At 42.1% G+C, this 24,414-nt stretch overlaps 1 protein-coding gene across 2 annotated transcripts in view; it reads right to left on the reverse strand.

Annotated features, from left to right (window-relative positions):
- Window positions 1-6: 6 nt before the first annotated feature.
- Window positions 7-24,414, reverse strand: part of mettl24 (methyltransferase like 24) — a 32,163-nt gene continuing 7,755 nt past the window's right edge. For both annotated transcript variants that reach the window (XM_022770463.1, XM_022770462.1), the window contains 4 exons: window positions 13,816-13,914; window positions 10,413-10,555; window positions 4,935-5,160; window positions 7-342 (listed from right to left, as the gene is read on the reverse strand). In XM_022770463.1, the coding sequence (XP_022626184.1) occupies window positions 25-342; window positions 4,935-5,160; window positions 10,413-10,555; window positions 13,816-13,914 (786 nt within the window). In that variant the 3' untranslated portion in view covers window positions 7-24. The remainder of the gene's footprint in view (window positions 343-4,934; window positions 5,161-10,412; window positions 10,556-13,815; window positions 13,915-24,414) is intronic.

Genomic DNA, 24,414 nt, shown 5'->3' on the forward strand with positions numbered 1-24,414 from the left:
TTGGCTACACCTGTCTGGTATCCCTCAAGGCTTCCACTGTGTGTTCACCCAGCTCAAGGTGTATGCACTGCTGGCATTGAGGACATTCTTATGCAGGAAGAGGTGCGGTTTGGCTGGATCGTTCTGCACATGGAAGAGGCGGAAGTTGGTGCGTTCCAGCTCCTTGAGCAGGCTGAACCAGTACCGCACCACGGACGGGTCATCGCCGGCCACCTCAAAACCCGCCCAGTGCAGGTGAAGCTCCAACAGCAGCTGACCCACTGAGTCCAGAACTCCCTCCAGAAGCAGATTCTCCAAAATCTTCCACTCTGCGCTCTCCATATCTGCCTTCAGTACATCCACCTACAACAGAAAAAAAAAATCACTTTAGATGTCGTTTTTTTCCCCCCCTCTACAGGTAATAAATGAGTTCTCTCATAGCGCTGAAATGACACTAACTGTGTGGAATTATTGAACGCAAAAGCTATTAAAAGATGAAAAGGAGTAAGTGAAGCTTGGCCTTTGTTCTTGCTTTAGCGATGTTGATGATGGATTGAGCGAGAGAGCAGACTGACGAGCCTGGCTGTGTTGGAGCAGAGAGGAAACGCTTCGTAAGATGAATGTTAATCGCACCCTTAGGTTATATTCATGTAAGGAGACTCATGCATGCCCAAAGTTTAATGCACATCCTCGGGATCTTGAGGATTAGTCTTGACTCTACTGGGTTGCCAAAGATGTGCGTTGTCTGACCTTTATGTGTTTAAAAGCCTCATTGGCGACAGCTATTTTATACCGTCTACTCTCAGTAAAGTCTCAGCATTTTCTCAGCTAGTACATCATGTAGCCGCTAAATTAGTCGTGATAAGACCTGAGGAGAGATTCAGATTACAGGATATATCAGAAAGAGGCCCAGGGTATTGTCGAGGATTATTTCATTAATCCTTTGAGATACTAGCTAAAGGAAATTCATAGTTCTGTGTTTTTTGTGGAAAATGTTCCACAACTCAACCGAGAACATCATCTGGCGCCATGACAGCATAGATATTAAAGTGGCCATGAAATTCCTCTCCAACCGATGCCTTTGGTGGTGCTACGGAATTCCCAGGCCTCATTAGTGGAACTGAGCAATTCTCAGAAACTCTCAGAAAACTCTTATCTGTGGAGAAGAAGTCCAAATGCTGTCCTCTGTCCTCCCCATGGGTCCCAAAACTCCCACAAGAGGAGATGTGTTCTTTAATTGGAAGGAAACATCCTAATGGAAAATGATGCGGTGTCAACAGGAGGTGATGTATTTACTTGGTTTTCTAAGAGAGAATGCATCTGTCTGAGAATATGCGAGCATCATACTGTGTTTGTCTGCAATTGTCAGGAGTAAGCGGCTCATACAGCTTCAATCTGTCTTAATGATGTAAAGTCTGTTCATTTTTCAGTGTACTTGATCTAAATTGCCTTTCTGTCTCTGTGGTCCCTGATTCAATGCTGCCAATATCAACTCTCTCTGCAGGAGGAGTTACAAGCCCTGGCAAGACTCCTGTCTGGTCTCAGCGAAGTCCATATGGTGTTGGGGCTTTGGAAAGATGACTTTTGCTACACTGCTGTGCAGAGTTAGCCACGCTAAGTGAGATCCTTAACTATGCTGGAAGGAATCGAGGTATGATAAGTTTCCTTGCGGTTGGATAGCAAAGTTATTACATATATTTCATGTCAAAAACAAAAGTAATTTGGGCGAAATACAGCACCGATCAAAAGCTTTTGGCATGTTAGATGTTTGACTGATGAGTATTATCCATCATGCAATCCCATCAGGGTGGCGTTTGATGGCTCCCTGATTTCATTCTGCAGCATGACAACAACCCCAAACATACAGCCACAGTCATAAAGAGCCATCCTCAGGGACCAGAGGAACATTGAGTGCTGCAACAGATGGTCTGGCCCCCACAGAGCCCAGATCTCAACATCACGGAGTCAGTCTGGGAGTACATGAAGAGATAAAAGACAGTGAGACACCCTGCATCCACAGAGGAAAAGTGTTAAGTTCTCCAGATGCTCGGAAAACAAGCAACCCGGTAAGAAGCTTCAAAAACTGTGTGTACGAGTACTGAGGAGAACTAGTGCTGTTTAAAGGCAAAGGGAGGTCAGAGGAAATGCTGATTTGATTTAGGTTTTTCCTGTTTACTGCACATTGAATGAAATTAATTGATGAATAAAAAACTATTCCTGACATTATTTTTTAAAAAAGAATCCTCCCTTTACTTTTGTGCCTTTGTATAGTAGATACTGTATAATGTCAGGTGACCAGCGGTGACTCCAGGAGGAGAGTGAAGAAACAGACCCTCCTGCAAAGCTGCAGATTTTGTTTTTTGTATGAATTAAACAAACAGGGTTTAAGGTTGTAAATGGTAAACCTTTGCCCAGTTCCAGGTTATATTTCCCTTAATCTGCCCATTTCCTAAGATGTTGAACAAATTTTCAAGCAACTTGTCTGCAGTTTAAGCTCATTATGAATCTTGAACTGCAGCAGCAAACCTGTTCAACCTTCCTAAGCGCCAGCATCTTCCTTATGCGGTCCAAAAATCAAAAGTATAACTGCAAAGAGATGACCGTCATTGTAAGTGTCTTGTTAAAATTCTGTAAGAACTCAAAACAATCACAAACCAAACTGCACTCTACAATAACAGAGCTGATCTCTCTGTATGGCCTCTATAGAGTATTTCTTGTAAAATGACTTTGCACTCTACAGAAAAAATCCCTGCCCTCCACTGCTGAAAGATTTATGTGAGATTTATGCAAACAGTTTTTTTTTTTATTTTTTTTATAACCAATAAGCAAATATTTCTTCCCCTCCCAGTGACTCATGCAGAGTGTGATCAAAATATACTTGGTAATTATTTCTGTGAAGCAGTTTCCAGGATTAGGCAGCACATTGGGACAAATTTTAATTTAGAGATGCTTTTGATGAGAAGTTGTCTGAGTCTTTGTAAACAAACAAGTTTGCTGATTTGAGGAAATAACTTTAAATGGAAGTTTACACTTTGGTTTGGTAAGTGGCCTGGAAAGTGTTTATTTCCACGGTAGGCAAATCCTGGCTATTAACAAGACTTTTATTTATGTTTTCCCTTTGTTCCAAATGACCCGTCTTATCAGAACTGCTCAACTGTTTTTGCACACCCGAGATCCAAGCATCACAGCTTACCTAATCTTTATTATGTTTTATGTTCTTTAATTAGTCAGCCTGCCACTCGAGAGCTGATCAAAATTAAAGATATTTAATTACATCTGAGAGGTTTGCTGATTCTGTGCTGTTAGAAGCTCTTCAGCAACTGCTTCGGCATCAAGACGGAGCCTCCCCGAAGGCATCTTGACAGAGACACGCAATAGGAGCCATCTTCATATTCACCTGTGTATTCAGTGTTATTTTTCCAGACAGTTTATGACATAATAAAGACTAAAAAAAAAACAAACAAGAATCCATGATTGTTGCACTGTTTTACTGCTGTGATACACACAGGGGGGGATCCTATCTAGAGGATGTCGCCCTCTTAGAGACAAAACGCATGTTGTGCTGTATATTGTGCTTTTTTTTTTCTATGATTTATAATATGGCAATACCTAATTTGATTCAGTATGGAAGTACGCCTGAACAGTGCTGATACTGTTCCACTGTCCAGTTACCGACGTGATCAATATGCAGTCCCTTTCAATAAATGGGATGTGACTTCCTGCTACTGACATTTGTCCCTGTGGTGACAGTGTCTGCTGTCTCAGCTGGTCACCACGGAGCCCTGCTCAGTCAATGAGTCATCGGTGTTGTTATTTTAACCAACACAGATAAGAAATGCTGCACAAATGCATATTTCGACCTTTCCGATCACTCTGTTTCATGACTGCTGCCTTTCTTGTCACAGAGGCTGGGCGAGAGCCTTCGAGAAGAAACAGTCCTGCTGCTGCTGCTGCTGCTGCTTGCTCCTCCGGCACATTGTGTACTCACATTAAAACGCCATTACAAGGATGCATGTGTGGCTCTGCATTTAAAACAGGTGAGTGCTGTCACCTATAAAACAGCATGATGAACAAACCCACTGTCACGTACATATGCATATGTCAATGTTTATTTGTTCATGTCTTACTGATAACATCTTCATATCTACAACTATATATAATAGGTAAATAATAAGTAAATATAAATGGCTAACTTGTCATACAGAATAAACCAAGGGAGGGACAAAGTTCAGCAAACAGCCCCTTCGTTAACAACAACAAAAAAAAAACTGTTTCAGATTGTGGTGGAAAACAATATGAAGGTCTTCACCCAACAACAGAATTTACACAAAACATTTTTTCCTTGTCTATTTTTTCTAAAAAAAAAAACCATAAGAATAATCTGCAGGATACTTTAATCACTTAGAAAAACTACACATGGGCTGTGTGTATAAGTTTCCTTCTCATGAGGAAGAGATAGGAGGAGAGCTCGTCTCCCTCTCAGCTGTGATGCAATTACTATGTAAGAGAAGCCGGGCTTCTTTGACCTTGAATCATCATTCAGCCCCTTCCTGAACAGGTATGTTCACTGAATCTGTAACTGGTGTGTATTAGTATGCATGCTATCAGTGGGTTTGGTGTGTGCGCATATGATTCATCTTATATGCAGATCCATATCTGATGAGCTGGACCACAAAGCCTGGGGGGCTTCCAAGAGCATTCAGCATGATAATATTTAGAGGAGGAAAAACAACATTATATATGGGAGTTTGTTCACCTGGAGTCTGAGAGGAATGAATCATGATGAGCTGTGTTATGTCGGGATGCACAGGAAGGGGCCTGTGTTTGCATGTAGCTTATAAAGTGAAGCTGACACAGTGAGAAAAAAAAAAAATCACTTTCATATAGTTCCAGGTGGTTTTACATTTATGACAGAACCTATGATTTATTCATAGATTCACAACATTAACTCTCACCTGTCTGTGTCCAAAGTCGTTCAGGATGGTGGCCAGTTTCTTCGTGTTGGCATACTGACGCTGGGCGACGATGGCGGGGCTTGGATCCCTCCAGTCCACAGAGAGCCGGTGGAGCCACATTTCAGCCTGCTGCAGGTGAGGCTGCTTCAAGCTGGGATCGAAGCAGTGGACCTCACACCCTGACCGGGCGAGGAAACGCTCCAGGGACCGGTCGTCCACCCCCAACCTGCAAGCCCACACAGGACAGGATAATCAGGTTGGTTATTGACCCTCAATACTTTCTTGGTACCAGCCAAAATATGGACATAGTATATATATAGAGTAGCGAAAAACTGAAACATCCAGTAGCTGATGAGACGTTTCACTCACAAGAAAAAAAAATGTCAACGTCGTGGTGGGTTAGAGGAAAAGTCAGGGGGTTACCAATGTCATGAACATTCATCCACTGGATGTACCATAGTTTAGTTATTGAGTCTGGATCAAAGTGGTTGACTGACCGACCGACAGACCAACATTGCCATCCATAGACTGTGAGAATGGTTTGTACTACTACTACTAATACTTCAAACAATACCCAATAAATTTAGCTTTATAACTTGGTACGGCTACAAATGAGATCTGCTGCATTTGACTGAATAGGAAAGGGAGTCCCATCGTGCTGTCATTTGATGGCACTGAGGGCAACTGCTTACAAGCACAGAACAGGATGAAGATTTATACTGTTTTATTCTAAAGTGCACTGAGCTAAAAAGTTTAAAACTGCCATGTGTTTTTGAAATAGAGAGAAAACTTTCAAGCCAAGTCCCAAAGGTCTTCTTTGTGACATGAAACAACATCAGCAGCAGTTGTCACAAATGTCAAACGCAATAGAGAGAATTCTAGGAATAAAATGTTACAGACAAGTGACATATCAAACATCTTACAGTCACTTTGCGATCCAGACATGACCTTTTCACTTGAAAGCCAAAAAAAAATCAATAATCCACAAAAAAAAAAAAAAACCCCAAAGAGAACTTTTGGCCGGGAGATACATCTTGTTTCTGTTTCTCTCTAGTCTCTTTTGTTTAATGTTTCTCTCTTTTGTTCTCCTCCTCTACCTTTCCTCTTTCTAGTGGCCCTTGTCTCCATTTTGAGATATGATGTGTATAAATGAAAGAAGACAGACACATTCCCCTGTATTTCTGTCTCTTTCACGCCTCTCCCTCTCTCACTGACTGTTCTCTCTTTATCCGACCCCTCCCTCCTCTAGTTCTGCAATTTTTTCCTTTTCTTCCTCTCTCGGTCGCTGTCTCCGCACTCCCCCGTGTCTTGTTTGTGCTGCGGCTGTATTCTGTAATTGCGGCAGAGGGAGTACATTTCACAGTGCACATCTTTAACAGATGAGCCACCGGGTCCCCGAAAGCATACCACCTGCAGGGAGATGAGAGATAAGTGTATGGGAGTGATTGAGATGCGACTAGACGTCTCCTTTCACGGCACTAAATATTTCACTGAGAGTTTCTCATTCTCTGGTGAGGTGTTTTTGGCTGGGAATCACTACAGTGACACTTACAGATGACAGGGATCAGGGATTACTCATAGAGTGGCGGGGGGGGGCAAAAGGGGGGTCACAGTGCATTAGAAGCTGTTCTGGATGACAATGCTGATAAAGAAGGATCTCTACTAGCCGTAATATCCTCTCTCATGAGACTACAGAGTGCAGGAGGGGTAACACGCTGGATGAATGGATATGTAGATGTGAGTGTCATAGTGGAAAATCTTCTCCTTCAAATGATGTGGGTTATAAGGGTTACCAAGAGATCCCTGTTGACTAGATGTCATGGCAACCAGATGTGAACCTGTGTGTGTGTGTGTGTGTGTGTGTGTGTGTGTGTGTGTGATAGGTCACAAACCTACAGTAGATTGTAAATCTGATAAACAGATCCTAGAATCTGCCTGTCCTTGCACTGAACTATTGTATCAACAGACTGTCTGGATGTTGTGAGGCTTGGAAGTGAGACTGCTTAACAAACGTTGGGTGGGCTGGGAAGCTATTTGCTGACAGGCAGTCTGTTTCCCCTCCGGATTCTTTTCCTTTTACTCGTATATATACAGTATTTGCCACTGCATCTTCTCTTTTCTTTTCTTTTCTTTTTTTTTTTATTCCCCATTTGCTTCAAATACCATGGTGTTCTCAAACTACCTCTGTCTGCACGACTGTTTCTCTCCCTCTGCTATGCTCCTATTCTTCGTCCTTTCTCACACTTTGCATCACATTAGCATAGCACGATTGATGATTGATGAAATGCAGGTATTTTTAATTCCCCCGCTACGCTTTAGCCCATATAAGAGCTCTAAATTTGAACAACCGCTACATGGCCTGCAGTCTGCAAGGACAGTAGTCACCAGTGGACCTCTTTCAAACTCAAGGAACAAAACTCTTTTCAGCATTTTCTGGCTGGCTGAGGGAATCTTTTCTCCTTTTTTTTTAAATTTTTTTTTTTTAACAAAGACAATACAAAGAAGAGAGACCCCTACAGACATGGCAGACATTTTACCTGTGGAAACACGAGAGGCATAGGCGAATTAATAACATTAATTGTAGCTCACTTGCATTAAGTGTCTCAGTAAGCTGTTCCAATGAGCCAGCAGGCACAGTAGGCCTCTTTCCCAGCAGATGTGTACTGTTCAGGATGTTTAGATACCTTTACTAAAGCATCACTCACAATACCTTTTGTACAACTTCAAGGACACAGACTGATTATACGAGAGAATAACTATAGTAATGTATGGTGATCTGTGGGGCATTCATTTAAAAATCTTAAGTTAAATCATACTCATTGAATAGCTGAACATACCAAGATGACGTGGACATTTCTCTGTTACCCTGGCAACCCTTTTTTTCTGCTTTTTCTGAGCCATATGTCAGCGGGTGCATTTGGAGGGGGGAGCGGGGGGGGGGGGTCTTCACCTGTGTTTTTTTCTCACTTGGTTCTTGCTTCGTATTTACTTGTTTAAAAAAGGTCAAAAGAAAATGAGGAAAAAAAAGAATGGAATTCTAACACTAAAGATGATAATGTTATCAGTCCCTGAACAGAAGCTTAGCAAACTTTCACATGATAGAATTGTTCAGAACAGCAGCCAGAGTGGCAGGAACAAGAAAAGTGGTAATAACTTGATTTGACTTAGAGTGACACTTTAGGCACAGAGGGTGAAAGGGCGGTGGGGCAGCGACTAGAGCCCCTTTTGCCACCAGCTGTACTGTGAATATTCCCATTGCTGCTGTGGTGACAGCATCACACATGCTTATGGTAAAAGTACAGCAGATGGGCGCACGCACAAGCCTGCTTCAGTTGGCCAGGATATGGGTTTTTTTTTTCTTTTTTTTTTTTTTATAGCAATGGATGACTCATCTTCAACATGCTCATATTGCTCATATGCTTGAGTGAATGAGGAGAAAATAATAATCATGATCAAAAAGATGAACTGAAACTATAAGAGGAGGAAGATGGAGGAGGATGAGAGATGGAAGTTTGAGTAGGAGGTGTGGGGGGGGGGTGTAGATAATTGGACTTTCATGTGGAAAAACATCCTGCAACACTCCCACACCCCACTACACCACCCCCACCACCATGTGACAGACCAATCCGAGAACAGCTGCTCATCCTGCCCAGGCACATCCGTCCACGGCTCGTTAAACAGCACGCAAATGAGATGTACCAACTGTACACACACACACACACACACACACACACACACACACACACACACACAAGCGCGTGAAATCACACAAGTGTACATACTCAGTAATGTACGGCGTTCAACAGTCTACACACGTGTACTTAATAGTATTTGACATTTCTATTAAAGCCAGTCTTATGTGCAGCAGTGGGCTGGAGTCCAGGGTTTTTGTAAGTCTCTTGTACAGCAGAGCAGAACCATCCTGAGAATAGGATGCTGAGAATACCTGGCATAGAGTCAACCGTATGACCAAGAAGTCTATATATGTGTGTGTGTGTGTGTGTGTGTGTGTGTGTGTGTGTGTGTGTGTGTGTGTGTGTGTGTGGTGGTGTGTACGTAAACGCATGAATCTAGGTCAAAAAGGGGGCACAGGGAGGAGAGAATCACTTGGCGTATCTAGAGGACTGGAACTTCAGACAGCACTTTGACTTGATTAACTGTTACACTTGGCGCTTTCTTTTGTTGCTCGTAAAGTTTCTGTTTTCCATAGGATTTCATTATTTTTTTAGTCAGCTCACTGTTACTGCATCAGCCAGAGTTGAGGGGCGACTTTGCATAAATTGAATTCATTCCAGAGGTCTTAAGGGATCAGTTAGATAGGAGGAAAAAATGGTAATGCAGCTTTCATTGACTTGAAAAAAAATCAGAGCTGTGAGTCACACTTTCCCAAGCTGATATTCAGGTCAAATGTTAAAATGTTTGCATGAATCATAATAACATTCCTTTTATTTTTGCCACATGTCCATGTGGCTTGTCTGCATGAGTGACTTTCCATCAGTCAGCCAGAGGAAATCAGAATTGTTTTCCTCCTATCTCTCCGTTTGACCCCCTGACCCCTTCTCCATAGCGAGGCAGAAAGCCAGAAACAGCCAGAAACAGCCCCCCAACCGCCTCCCTCCCGCATCCGTATCTGAGCCCTGCCTGCGTTGATGCCAGCACACCTGTGCTGTCTCTCAACAGTCAAATTAATAAGCTCCCTCTCTCCTGCAGCCAAATCCCTTCAGACCTTTGCAGCACCTCAGCTCAGCGGAGGCCCAGCAGGGCAGGAGAGGGCCGAGCTGATCCACAACACAAAGCCAACTGGGAGTGATTGACTCTCCAATGTTAAGAGGGTCAAATACCTCGGTGGCCGGGCTGATTTGATTCAAGATTACTTGCCACTCAGGGAGACGGAAGCAGAGGTGGAGTGGATGTGACTTTCCACGTGGCTTACAGGGGGGGAGGATTATCTTTACTCTCATTACAGTGTTACTCAAATAGTTTGGAAAGAGTTGTCCAGAATATTAATACAAAGAAACCAAACTGCTAGCCGGCCCAAAAAAAGTCAGCGGAATATCTCGACTCTGTCGGAGAAAAACAGATCCTGAATAAATACAGGCTCAATAAATCACTGAAATGAGTGTGGAAAAATAACCAATTGCCATTTTTTGATGAAACAGTGAATGGAAACCTGAATTTCTCTGCCCAAATGACAAAGAAAAAAAAATCTAAATTGTCATTGGTGAAGTGACAGCAGCAGCAATTGAGACTAGCTATATCACAGCCTGTCACAGAACCAGATGCTCTGCGGCATCTGCAGATGACTCGCTGACTGCGAGGAAATCAGTGCTGTGAACAATGCCGTCAATTGTTCAGATGCTGTACATGTCTCAAAGCTAATGTACAGACTGTAGATTTAGTTGTATAAGTGATTACAATGAGGATTAGATTTATACTCTAGACTAGCATATGTGAGTGTTTGTGTGTGTCTATACGCACCCAAAAGAGTAAATCCTGCAGTGTTTGCTTTGTATCCTGTGGGCCAGACTGTACTTAGGGTCCAGACACACAACCCAGGCACCCGTGGTCCCCTTGGACCCCTCTTGAGCAGCTTCTTCACCAGCCAATGGTGAACATGACACCTGGACACATGAAATATGCACATATTCTAACATTTTTCACATAACAAGGAGCAAATCTTCTTGCCGAAGTTCTGTTATGTTCCCTGGCTCAGAATGGAATGACCCTGCATTGCGGATTTAATGTACAGTCTGAACCAAACAAGCGCTATACTGGGGAATACAGGAATTACAGGAATACAGAGTTTTGTTGTTATTTGACATTTTCCAGTGGTGACACAATACTCCTATTCTCGCAGAGCTAGAGAACATCTGACCTCTTGCTTTTAAGTCAAGGATGGCGCTCAGTGATGCACAAAAAGCAAATATTGCTTAACAAATGTGAGCATCTGAACCATATGAACTGTCTACATTGAGCATACAAGGCCGCCAATGTGGTGTGTGTGAGTGATTTTGTATATGTAGCCCATGACTTTCTCTTCAATACAGCATGTATGGAGGAGTATAAGAAGTTGAACCAGGCATGAATAGGAGTGCAAATTTTGTTCTATTTCTTATAAAGTATCAGTGGAACTGTTTGTTGGTTTTAGCCACAGCTATATTTGAGTTCAAACAATCACAGCAGCATTTTAAAGTCAATAGTGGCAGCTTGGCTGATATTCTAAACATCTTTTTCTCCAGATAACATAACGTAAATCTTGGAAATCACTGGAAACTGCTACTGAATTTGACCCTGCACTGGTGTGTGTATGTTTGGTTTGGGCCTCGGTGTTGAACTACAACTATTCATCATGATGCGCAGCTGGAGCCGATGCATCAGCAGTCTCTGACTATTAACAGCACAGTGAATTCAACCACTCACAAGGGGGGAAACTGGCTAACACTGTTTAAACAGTTCTCATATAATGTAGCAGGCTAATAGTTTCTGATATATCCCGTCATACATATTAATTTAAAACTTTATAATCGAAAACACTGACATTTTATTGTGGCATTTGCATGATACTGTTATTAACGAAAGTGGCAAATAAATATTGTACAGTAACCAAAGTACTGACTTGAAATTTTCATGACTTCTGAGCTGTTGTCAACTCAGCTCCTGCTCAGCCCATCTACTTATACAAGTACCGAGATGTTTAGTGATGATGTGAGGTTCTGCATGTTGATATAAAGCATGCACCTGCATAAACTGTGTACATTAATGCAGTGAACGTGTGTGCACATGTTGGTTTCGTGTTGTACATCTGCAGTTTTTTTCAAGTGATTCAGCTTCAGCACTGGAGCTGCTGCTCAAATGTTTGTTGTCTGCCGTAGAGATTCAGTTTGCTGAGGAAGGAACAATATTGGCTCAGGAAGGACGATGTGCAACATAAACCTGTGCGAGCGTCTCCACTGTACGCCACTCAAGTGTAAACAAGTCAGTGTGTGTGAATGTGTGCGTGTTACAGCAACGTCAATGTGAAATAAAAACAATGAAGAATAGATCAATTATTGCTGCTCTCCAAAAATATTCTTGTGTCAGGGAACAGTGAGCGCTGTGTGCCAGCCTCTTATAAAACCACCTCTATTGTTCACTTTTTTTTCACCATTTGAAACTGTTCATGTTTACATTCTCAGGCCATGTGAGTTCCATTTTCACGCCTCTGTCTAATCAGAGCTTTCAGTGACAGGACAGGCAGGAAGTGACCGGCTGAGTCAAGTGCAGCGACGCCATTTGAGAGGGAATAAGAGTCACCTGATGTGTCTTTGTTATAAAGAGCACCAGAACTGCATTGTACACATGGGCGGTGCAGTAATGTATTTAAATGAATTAGGAACACGCTCCGTTATGCCCGTCATTGTTAATGTGTTCCAGCTGAGAGCATTCATCAGCACACAATACACACTGTGCAATGAAATGCAAAATCACTCTGGATTATTTGGCCACTTCACATCTGCAGATTTACTGTTGGCGTTGAACTGCTGACTGCTGCTACACTGAATACTGAGTGGTAAAAATTGACCTGAAAGAATGTTTTCATTAATAATACATTAAAATGAATGAAAAGTAATGACTTATTGTTGTTAGTCTAATCAGAGAGAATTATCTACAGCACATTTCAGGCTGTTAAAAATGCTTCTACAGAAGAACTTTTCTCCCATCTCTGTGTGTGTGCTGGTGCATATAAGATACCCTGACTGCTATTGATTGGACAGTTGTGTCGCACGCCATCACTCTGAGTAGCAGCTCCACCAGGCACTGTGTCAGTCAGCATTACAGCTGCGGATGCTGCTATGCCCCCACCAACTCCTTCCACCCTCGCCTGTCACTGTCTATGACGGACAGTTCCCTTCAACCGCCTCCCACAAACACACACTTACACACACGCTCGCTCAGACAATCTCTTTCTCTCTGTTCTTGTCCTTGTCCCATCCTTCTCCCGCACACAAATACACACCAGTGGCTGCATATACGTACACACACACACACACACACACACACACACATCCTGGGGCTAATTCATTATGAGCTGAATGTCTGCTTTGTGAAAGATACAGAACGAGTGCTTAGTCATTTGGAGTGGAATACTCTGTGTTCTGGCTCTGCTGTGTGAGGGAAAAAGATAAGTTACTGATTTATCCCCAAGCCAATTTCATTACAATAAAAACCGGAGCACATGTAATCCAAAAAATGTCCGTCTATGTTTGGGACTGAAAATGAAACTCTGTCTTTGCAATACCTTCACAATAGGGATAAGGGCACAGAATTCCAGGCTTAGTCAATCCCTCGATATTTTTCAAATTATGAAGCTGAGCATCTTAATCGATTTGCAGTAATTTAATAGTGACATAGACCAACAAACGAACCACAACATCTCATTGATTAAGTATGACTAGAGGGGCCTTGAGTTCCATCTGTATGGTAATCAATAGTGTAATGAATTATGTGTGTGCTCTCGAGCAAGACAAATACCGTTCGGCTGAGCTGAATCTGAAAGAGGTGCCGGTGTATCTCAGTCATGGGCTGACACATCCAGCCTCGTTCTAATATACGTAACAAAGACCTGTCAAAATAAGGCTCTTCCTGGCCTTCTTTAGCAACAGCTACTCCAATTTATCTCTCTTCACACCACTGTCATATTAGTATATTTCTAATGCTCAAGTAAAGTAAAAGTAGTTCAACTTTGTTAGTATTTGAGAATATACACTATACACTGCATTCGACCTCCAATTTATTTTTAATATTGTACTTTGTCCCTCACAACTACAGAAATGTATTTAAATAAATGTACAGCAACTTCTCATTTTAAGAGCCTGTGAGAATTCTTATGATTCTGACTCACTTGTGGTGTTGTGATGTAGCTGAGGAACCTCTTAGCTTCTTCCTCCAGAGAATGACTCTCACTGGCCCACGGCTCCAGGTCTATGTGCCACCGAGGAGTCTGCAGTGGAGCACGCACGCACACACACACACACACACACATACACATAAATATGATCATTACCAATGAAAAGAACACAAAAAACTGACAATTAACTGACATCAAAGTAGGCCACTGAAAAGAAATCCAGTACAAGGACAACAACAACAACACAGGGAGCCTTATTCTTTCAGGTATTATAACCCACTTGTTGCACAGCCACTGATGGAACTAGGTCACAATGTGCTCGGTAGAGGATTTTTTTCCCACCTGTGTGTTAGTGACAAATAAACTGCTAAAGTTCATTTCCATTGTTATTTTTGTAAAATGGTGGCTGCTATTTATTCTTACGCATCCTGCACTGCAAGGCATGGATAAAAAAAATAATTAATCCAGCCCTGTTTGACAGTGGAAAAATAAGACTTCACCATCAGCTGGCTGTAGCAGCTCGGTGCAGCAGAGCCCGGTGAAGTGCTGCTGCGTGATCACATTCCTGAGACCTGGCAGAGCTCTGCCTTACAGCCTGCTTCATTTCTGCAGGAATGTGTCTGTTTATGATTAGAGGAGAGGCCATGATGAGATGGAGAGCGAATGAGAGGCAGAGGCTGCGATGATGCATTTGTTGGTTGCACAATCATTTCTTGGGTCAAACGCTACAGCCAAGTGTTCATTAGCAGCTGTGGTATAAATCATCCTGGGTGATTTCACGACAGAGCGCCTCCCTGCAACAGACGCGCCTTCCTCCATCAGAGTTTTTATGACCTATACAGTTTTATTCTCACTTTTTCCACAGTTCTGCACACATCATTTTTTGGCTTGACTAACAAGATCATGTTTGGGTTTGTTTGATGCTGTGGGCACATCTGGCGAACAGTCTGTAAAAAGGCACTACGGTGACATCAGGTCTGTTTCTGAAAATAACCTTGTGTTGGTTTCCATGCCTGCTCTCATAGTTATGCCCTCCTGTTTAGCTTTGTGATTGCAGGCGCAACACAATGGGCTTCATAGTTCATACGCTGTGATTTGTAATCACCCTGTTGAGCTCAGCAAAAGAGGTTTAGTGTGATTTGCCGTGAAACTGGAGGTTGGGGTCTTTGATTATCTTCTAGATTGTGTACAGGTCAATTCGGTCGTACATTCATGTGTGTCACAGGCCAGTGGGAAGTATACATTTTCTCAAGCACACACAGATATACACAAACACATATTTACATCGTGTATCATTCAAATCACTGCAATTAAGTGACCTTATAAGGTTTTATATACATGTGCACACACAGACACTTTTACACGTATTCATTTACTTGATATGGACATGCACTTACACTGACAGCACTCTGCTAATACATTATCTAAGGCAGCAACATGTCCTCCCCCACTGATGCTGACCCTGGACCTGCCAACGCACAGAATCAGCTGTTTCCTTTAATGGCTGCAGATCTGCATTCACACATCACTATTCAGTGTTTGGCGTTCAGCCTTCAATCGATTTGCAGCGTGTCAAAACATCTGAATGTTTCTCGTGCCACAACTCCTCCCCTCCTCTCTCTCTCTCTCTCTCTGAATCGTGTCATCTCTCTGTTTCCTTGTATCCTTCCTTCTCTCTCTGTCTCTCTCTCTCTCTCTCTCTCTCTCTTCTTCTGGCAAACATTCTGGGCCTCATTTCATTGTTTATCTTATTTCAGACACCATCTCTCTCTCTCTCTCTTTCTCTCTCCCTCTCTTTCTCGTCCTCTCTCTCTTCAGTTTAAAACAATTGCACTCATGATGCATGAACAACTTAAGTACCCTGCAGGACAAAATAGGGTGATGGGTGTTTCATGTGTGGGTTTCAGACCATAGCTTTAATTTTCTGCAGTTTGATTTTCTAGATTTGCCTGTTACATAAACAATACAAACACACACACACACACACGCGCACGTGCCACTCATTCATGCTCTCTCTCACCTTGGCAATGAAGACTGGTTAGTGAAAGGAAAAAGAGATTTATTAAGTGATCATTGTTAAGAGAACGTAGTGGCTGGTGGATGGTGAGGAAGTGGGGAATTTTAAAAAGTAATTGGCATTGAAAGTACTGATCTCCTTATTCCTTTTCATCTTGTGCCCTAACTAACATGGTATAATCACTATGCATACTGTATGTAATACAGTTACGTTTAAGTTTGGTCATAGTGCGGAGAAAAGGGGTAACCTGGATTTTTCAGTGTCTTGGACCAGTTTACACAGTGAGGTTGTTTCTTTGGAGCAATAGCAAGAGAGGCTGCAGATTAGCATTTCTATTTTATGGGCTATAAGAATTTAATTCTCTCATTTATTTTGCTACATTTTTCCAAATTCAAAAATGTAGCAACAAAATAGGTTACATGGCACCACAGTCAGTAGGAAAACAAGGGCTGAGAAAAATGTTTGTTAAATATCACGTAAGGTTGCGGCTTATTGTGCTAGTGTAGCAATGACGAGCAATGGATTGCCTGTCATTATTAAGACAGAGCAAAAATAACTGAAAATCAGTTGCAGTTTTGATTGGATGTTGGCATTTGACCAGTTTAAAAGTGATATAAGATATAAAATATAAGATGATAAGATAGCCACACAGCAGAGTTCACTCAAGTAAATGTATACATATTTAATTTTATGTCCTCATCATTAATGTGCTACAGAGCAGAACAGATAGAGTGGTTGTTGGATCAGTATTAAATGTGATGTCCTCTGGTTTTTACCTCTGACTGAGCCTCCATGAGGAGCATTTGTTGTTCAATTTTGATTCAGACCACATAGCAGAAATCTCTCTGTCAGACAATAACTGACAAAAAGAAGAAAACAGAAATACCAATTCCAATCAACATTGCTTTTGAAATGCAGCAGTGAAGCCAGAAGAATTTATATAGAGACAGAGAGGCTGCACATCGGTCTGGGAGTCTGTTATTCACACATAGACAAATAACATCTACCTTTCCGCATCCCAGGGACTCTGAAAGCTCCCAGAACTCTCTGTCTCCATGCTGCCCTTTTCATCTCCTTACTGAGTCCTCCCTGCAAAGCTTAGCTGTCAGGCCCCATACATCAGCCTGGTGCAGGTTGAGACAGGACTGCTGATCAGAGGGCAGATATCTGGGACAATGGACTCACTGGGAGGTAGCAGTGTATAAAGTGGAGCTGAACAGGAAGGAAGGAGGGAAAAGTGGAGAAACAAAGGACAGAATGAGGGTTGAAGGCATGCACGCACACTCGCGCACACACACATGCACGCACGCACGCGCACACACATACTACCTGAACTGTACAGGAGAGAGGAAATTAAATTATTGGCAGATTTTGCCAATGGGGGAGGTTTGCATTCAAGAATTGTATAGTTTAAAGTCTTTACTGGAAAGAAACTTCTCCCTGGAGTTGTCAGACTGACTTGACTACAACTCAAGCTTTCACCCTGAGTGAGTTTTCCTTTCCTTCCTTCATGTGAAGTTATTTAATGGAAATTAAAAACAAAAAATTTTGTGCAACACTTCTCTCATACTGTGAGTGATGTGTATGTGCCTGTATTTATGCGCGCATTATACTATACATGCCCATGAGCTCTTACTAACTGCTGAATCATCACGGAGCATTGATGAGATTAGTCTTAAGCCTCATGTTCAGTCAAGCAACAACAAGTCATCCTCACCTCAGGGACAGCAGAGGTAATCAGTGTTAATAACAAACACACAGAACATCACTAAGAACGGATGAGCCTCAGCCTTTAGACCTTAGCTCAGTGACATTAGATAGAACTACAAACCCTGCATGAGCATTTCAGGTAGTTGCCTTGACATGAATGGGACATTGATAATATAGATTGGTTATGCTAGTAAGATGACATTGTGAACTAGAAAAGGCAATTTCTTCTGAGAAAAATTTACACTTGGAACATTTGAAAACGTATGAATACTGAAAATAGTTGAAGTGCCAGCTGTAACACAATGACTGAAAGAAGTGGTAGTTGAAATGGAAATGCTGAAAGATTCAGTTCATCGTCAACCAGTGTGGCAAAGTGAGCACTAGGTAAAGCTGAAGTGAAAGTGCTGAAGAGAGAGCTTGAATTTCAAGCGTTGAAAGGAGTTGAAATGCCAGTTTAAGTGTAAGCGATAAACTGAGGACGCTAAGTTGGAGTGAAAGAAATTGATCCCAATTCAAGTGTATAAACTAGTTTGGTACAATGACACCAGAGACTAGAAAAGGCAAACATTTCCAAAGAAACTGTACATCTGCTGAAACAGTATGGACACTGAAATAAGCTGAAGTGGCAGCTGCAGTAAATTTTTAAGGGAAACTGAAATGGCACTTAAAATACAAGTGTTGGAAAAAAAAAATCTATTGTGTGAGCACTGAAAGGAGTTGTAATACAAGTGAAAGTGGTAAGTTGAGCTAAGAAGATCAGCTGAGGTGGAAGTAGATGCCAGTACACATGAATAAACTGAAAGGTAATATCAGTTGAAGTGTCAGTTTGAGTGTAAGCACTGGAAGCGGATGGAACAAGTAGTGTAGTGGAAATTAGAAGAGCTGAAGAAGTGTTTTTTTTTTAATTTTGTATGAAGGTGAAGATCTGAGACCTGAAATGGTTTGAAATGTGAGCTGAAGTGTGATGACTCTCAGGTATAAAATACAAGATGATTAATTGAATTCATTTTAGGAGAAAATTGATGGAGCTAATTTTACTTCAGGCGTAATTTAATTGAATTTTATTTCACTACACTCTTATTCTGATACATTATTGCCTTAACTTCTCCTTTTATTTCTTAGGGATATAAAAAGGATTACAAAAAGACCTATTTTTGATCACTCTGTTATGGGGCCTTTCTGCATGCTCTGCATGTCCTGATGGAGCTGGGTGTGTGTTAGTGGATCTGTGCCTCTCAGCCTGGGTGTGAGCAGCCAGGCCAAGCATGAATAATCCCTTGGGGAGAAGAGGATGGATGGGTGAACAAGAGATGACTGGATAAAACAAGAGAAGACTGTCTGCCAGAACAATGAAGTCGGGTGAGAAGAAGTGGGAGGTAGAGGGGGAGGTGGAATTAAAAAAAAAAAGAAAAGAAAAAGAAAAGAAATGGACAAACACACAGCCGGAGGAGGAACTGCACCTCACTGTGAAGGAAGAGGAGTTCAAAACCTGTCTACGGATTCACACTATGAATAAACAAAGCCAGTGCATAACAATTGATGACAACGTGGTCAGAGCATCTGAGAGGACAAAGCACAATCAGTGCCTGAGTAAACAAATTGCCATCAGCGTATCAAATGTCACGGAGGAGCCAGCCACAGGTGAGCTGTGTCTGCCCATTTGGAAACCATAAGGCGACGGAAGGAGTGCTGCCAAGTCAGCCCTGGCTGTTGGTAAAGTGCCAGGGCGGCTGAGTGGCAGACCGGCTGCTCATTTTTTGCAATTGCTCTCACAAGAGTCCAGACGCTTCAGAAAAATACCACCAAGCTGTGCAGTCAAGAGGCCAAAGCTTTCAGTTCAACAGCGTGTGGAATATGTTTTTTTAAAACACTGTGGGATGTCGTGAAGTTAGGATATGTTCTTTTGACAGGCTACATTTTTCTGACAGCTTGGCTAGAAACTCAGCTGTGTGCCAAATGAAGGTCAAGATATGTAATGGACAAGTGAGCGGGCAGACAAGTTGTGGTTTAATGAAACAGCAGGTGGCTGATTGACATTAACCTCCCTCTGCTTTATAGTAGGTGGTGAACCCAGGTGAGGGAGACCACAGACTTGTGCTCCAGAGGCCTGTGCTAATGTGATTTAGGGAGAAAAGGCAAAAAGATGCTGTGTTTTATCAATGACACTTAGGACTTTGGTGCAATGCAACAAAACACTATCATTATATTAAAATACAAAAGCAAATTTCCAGTATTTTGTTTTATTCTCACATACCTGCAGTAACAATCATGAGATATTTCACTTGATAGTTAATACTTGATAAAGATGAAGAATGACATTTTGTTCTCCTACGTCAAATGACTCTACTGCTCAAACCAGCTGGCTAAAAATAAGGATCCCAGGGGGAAAAATGTAACTACCACACTGCAAATAAATCTGCACATAAAACACATAGAGGACATTATTTGCAAATAGTGCATCGTGATGTTATTACAATAGATTGGATTGTTTGTATCATTATAATGACGTGAATGTGGGTGGTGATTGGTGTAACCTACAGGAGATGGGGATATCATTTATCTTGCTTTCATTTCTCTTTACCTCCCTTTATTTATCTCTTATTGTCATTTGACAGGATTCTAAATGTGATGATCATTGATCATCATTGTCATTGCAGCGCTGGTGATGTTTACTGTAACTTATTCATGTGAGAGATGATGGCTACAAAAGACAGAAGATTAGGTTTTGGTGTAAATAACACTCATTGTTTCCAGACAAACCGTTAGGGGTCAAAGGTTACTGTAGTGAGTTTTTAGATGAGATAATGAGATGCAGAGTGATTGCTAAAATTCTTTTTATTTGTTAAAGCTTGAACTAGTGTAGGTTTAGTCTTGAATGTTGTCACTCATCACTCATTCTTAGTATAATAGCTACCATTGACCAGTGGTTTGAGATAAGCCCCCTAGACAAATGCTTCAATTCTTTCACCACCCATGCACCAGTGAAGGATTTGTAGCCTGTTATTCTATATCTGTAAGCTAACAATGTGTTGTCTGTGTCCCAATACTTTCCACTTTCCCTGCCCTCGGCTAAGTTATTACCTCAAACTGCTGGGCAGTGTTTTTTTTTTTGTTTTGTTTTTTTTGGCAAAAATGATTCAAACAGGAATTACAAGTGCATTTATTGGGTACTATTTTTATCTGCGGATTAATACACACATAGGGAGCTACTCAATAATTGCTGTGCCAGGATGGGGTATGTTGACTTAGCGTCAATTCAATAATGGTTTTGGTCTTTTCATGGGATTTGTAGACAATAAGGACACATATAGAATAACACCAGCCTCATCCTTTGATTTGCAGTGTAGATCTGTAAAAATTTGGTAAGTATTATGTAAATTTATGGTCAGACAAAAAAATGCATACTGGGGATTTAGAACAGCAAAAGTAGAAGTTTTCATAGGTGTACATTAAATGCATATTGTGTTAAATCAGCGGGTACTAGACAGAGTCTAACTTTCCGAATTATCAAGACCATAATAAAAAGTGTAAAATAAAAGGATTTATAGGCTCCCAGTATAGCATGACTATATGATACACACATTATAATCACAAAGAATCAGCCTTACTAAGCTCTATCATTCTGACTAATCTGGGAGATGGGGAGACTGGCAGCTGTCTCCACTTGCTGCAGTCATCTCTATTCCCTTGGCAGGCCCGGCTCATCGGCCAATCCCAGCTCACTGCCAGAGTACAGTGAGAGACAGAGAGGGTATAACAGAATTAAAGCAAAGGATTACGCTGATCTTTTTTAATAAAGGCAGTAATCTCTGAAGAGTTTAGCCTCAGTCTCAAAGGCAGAGTGATGCTGTGGAAGAAGTCTGTGAAGGAGTGGAGGGGATACATGAGCAGAGGGGGATTGTGTGCGTGAGGGAGAGGAAGATTGAAATTGGAGGCAGCGGCACAGATGGTGTGGACGGAAGATGAAGAGATCGTTCTCTTTCTCCACTCCACTGTTTATCGATTGAAAGAGAAATCTAACAAACACCACGTCTAGTATATGTTTACTGTAAGAGAGAGAGACGATGAATGTGTGTGTGTGTGTGTGTGAGAGAGAGAAAGTTGGAAAACGTCCTAAGCAATCCTAGAAAGGTTTATTGTGCAGTGGTGGAGTTGAATTAACCTCTGAATATTCTGTGACATTGACGCTTTTCAATTGTGCTACAGCACACACATCCTGCAGACTACTCGGCAGTAGCGTTGTCTCTCCATGTGTTGTAAATCAAAGCGGACTGAAGACCTTTGCACACCCATTCTCACTCAGCAATTTCTGCCATTTCCTGCATGGCAGCAGCATTTTGTGTACATCTAGTTTAAATCAAATCTGATATCCTTAACCATCTTGCAAGCGCAGAGCTGTATTTTCCTGTTTATTATTCTTTTTCACAGGCGCATCTCAAACATCCTCAATATACTGAACTAAACCCAAAGAACCGAGACTGTCCTCCTTTAGAAATGGCCCCATAAGTCGCTGGTGCAAGCAGCTTATTACGACCCATAGTTACATTTTATTGCTAAGTGTCATTCTCGCGGTCGTCTGAGACAGTATTGGTCTTTTGACTTTATGTTCAAGTGACAAAGCCCTCTAGTGGTGGTAATAATGGGTGCATAGGAGAAGATAAGGTGACGTTACAGAGCGAAAGGTTATCTGTGGCGTACCTCTTGCTGCTGATAGGGACGCTGACTGCGGAAACGCTCCAATGGGTCGTATCAGAGGGCAGGGACGAGTGAACTATACGTTTGTTTAGGTTTGGAGGACTTGAAAGAACTGCATCCCTCTCTGCAGCCTTGAATTTCATAAGGAGTTGCATGATAGAGGACAGAGAGGAAGACACTTCACACAGTGGGAAATCACGGTTGTTAACGGACTTATAAAATATACCCAACACTGCTCACTGCTGTGTGTGGTTTTAAAAAGAAAAGGCAGCTGTGCGTGCGTGTGTGCGTGCGTGTGTGCGTGCATGTGTGCGCGCGTGCGTGCGTGTGTGTGTGGTTTGATTGATTCCTGTAGTTATTTGTGGTTTCCAGTCAACTCTCAGTTGCTCTTATAAGAAAATATACGATCTTTCTCCCTCTGTCACATACACACATACGTACGTACACACACTCCCACGTGTGTATATAAAAACACATACACATCAAAGTCAGTGTGTTCTTTTGACTTGTCCTGGCACATGCCATCAACTTAAATCTCTCTAGAGCTGCCTGTTGCCTTGGAAACACAGTCCCCTTCCAGTCACATCATGGTAACTTCACTCATGCGTGCATTCATGAATGCATGGAGGCATACACAGATGCTTCCATTCACCACAGCATGGATTGAAGTGGTTTTGTAGGAGATGCAGCTTGGTTTAAAAAAAAAAGAAAAAAAAAGAAAATAGATTGATACCACTGAGGGCACATTGTTGTCTGATATGATCATATTGTGTTTGAATTGGACCCTCTTGGCTAGCGTCTGAGGAGACGGATGGGGGTCTTATTGTCAGCGGGCTTGCAGTTAAAGCCTCTGTGTGTGTGTGTGTGTGTGTGTGTGTGTGTGTGTGTGTGTGTGTGATGTTTGTTGTGCGTGTGGTGTGTGTGGTGTGTATGTTATGTGTGTGTGTGTTGTCTGAGCGTATGCATTTATCTACACAAGTGTCTTCCTGGACAATATCCCAGATATGAGATCTGTGTTTGATGTCTAGTTGGGAGGAGCAGAGGGAGCACGCTGAGCACCATATGATGCTTCCTTCTTGAGATGTAGCTGGAAAAAACAGGAGAGAGTGACAGCGAGATAAACAAAGGGACGTGGTAATTTTCTTTCTCAGCTTATTAATTTACTTTTTGCCAATTTGTCTGTGTCTCACACATAAATGATTACTGAATATATGACAGAAGGAAATTGAAAGAGATGACAAGGGAGATGTATATTTCTGGCAATGTCACAGCATGATCGATAATGTTCATGGTTGTTTTGTGAGATTAGATGCCAACGTTGCTTCTAATATCATCTCCCTACTCTTTACGCTTCCTCTCCATATGTTTTCCATTCTCATTACCGCTCAGTATCAGCCATCAAATAAACACCGCAGCTACAGAGCAACACTGACAGGCAGAGAGGCAGAAGTATCCTTGCCAAGCAGGGGTGATGTGGCAAAGAGTTTTAAACAAAGGCTTAGAGCAACAACAAGCTCTTTAAATGATTGTTCTTGAGGTTCACTGGCCTTCTCTGCCTCTCTTGGGGCTAAGTGGTGTTGGCTGTATGTGGCTGTTGTCTTTGTAAGCAGACACAGGTAGCTAAAGTGCATGTCAAACATTACTGAAATGGGTTTCCGCTACAAAAACAAAACCCGAGGCATTTTCGGCGACACACAAAAGTGCCGTTTGCCAGAAGCAGGTATTCACGCTCTGTGTGAGCGCCTGTGTACATGGACGGGGCAGTGTAGGTGAGTGGCGAGGATGAGAGCGAGGGTGTCCCATTTCAGAGGTCAATGCACTCATTCATATCAGCCGGGAGGGAGGCTGTAAACTTTCTGGAATGTTCCAGACAAGGCGTCCATGTCTGAGGGGAGTATTGTGTGATTGGGACTCTGGACTTGACGGTTTGACACTGACTTTTCCCCCCTCCAGTGGGCGTCTTTGTCCGATAGCTGTTAGCACACACAACAGACCCACTGTTTATTCAGTTAATAACATAAAGTGCATTGAGCGGCCTGTGTTTCTCTATCTGCAACATATGGTTTTGATCATCTTGCTTTAGGAAAGGTTTTTATAAAACTACATTTAAAAGTCAGGATCACAAGCTTTCAGGTGTCAGCTAAACAGTTTTCACACACAGTCACAGATTT

Source organism: Seriola dumerili, unplaced genomic scaffold, assembly GCF_002260705.1.
Source record: "Seriola dumerili isolate Sdu_G_001 unplaced genomic scaffold, Sdu_1.0 BDQW01000025.1, whole genome shotgun sequence".
Taxonomy (NCBI): Eukaryota; Metazoa; Chordata; class Actinopteri; order Carangiformes; family Carangidae; genus Seriola; species Seriola dumerili.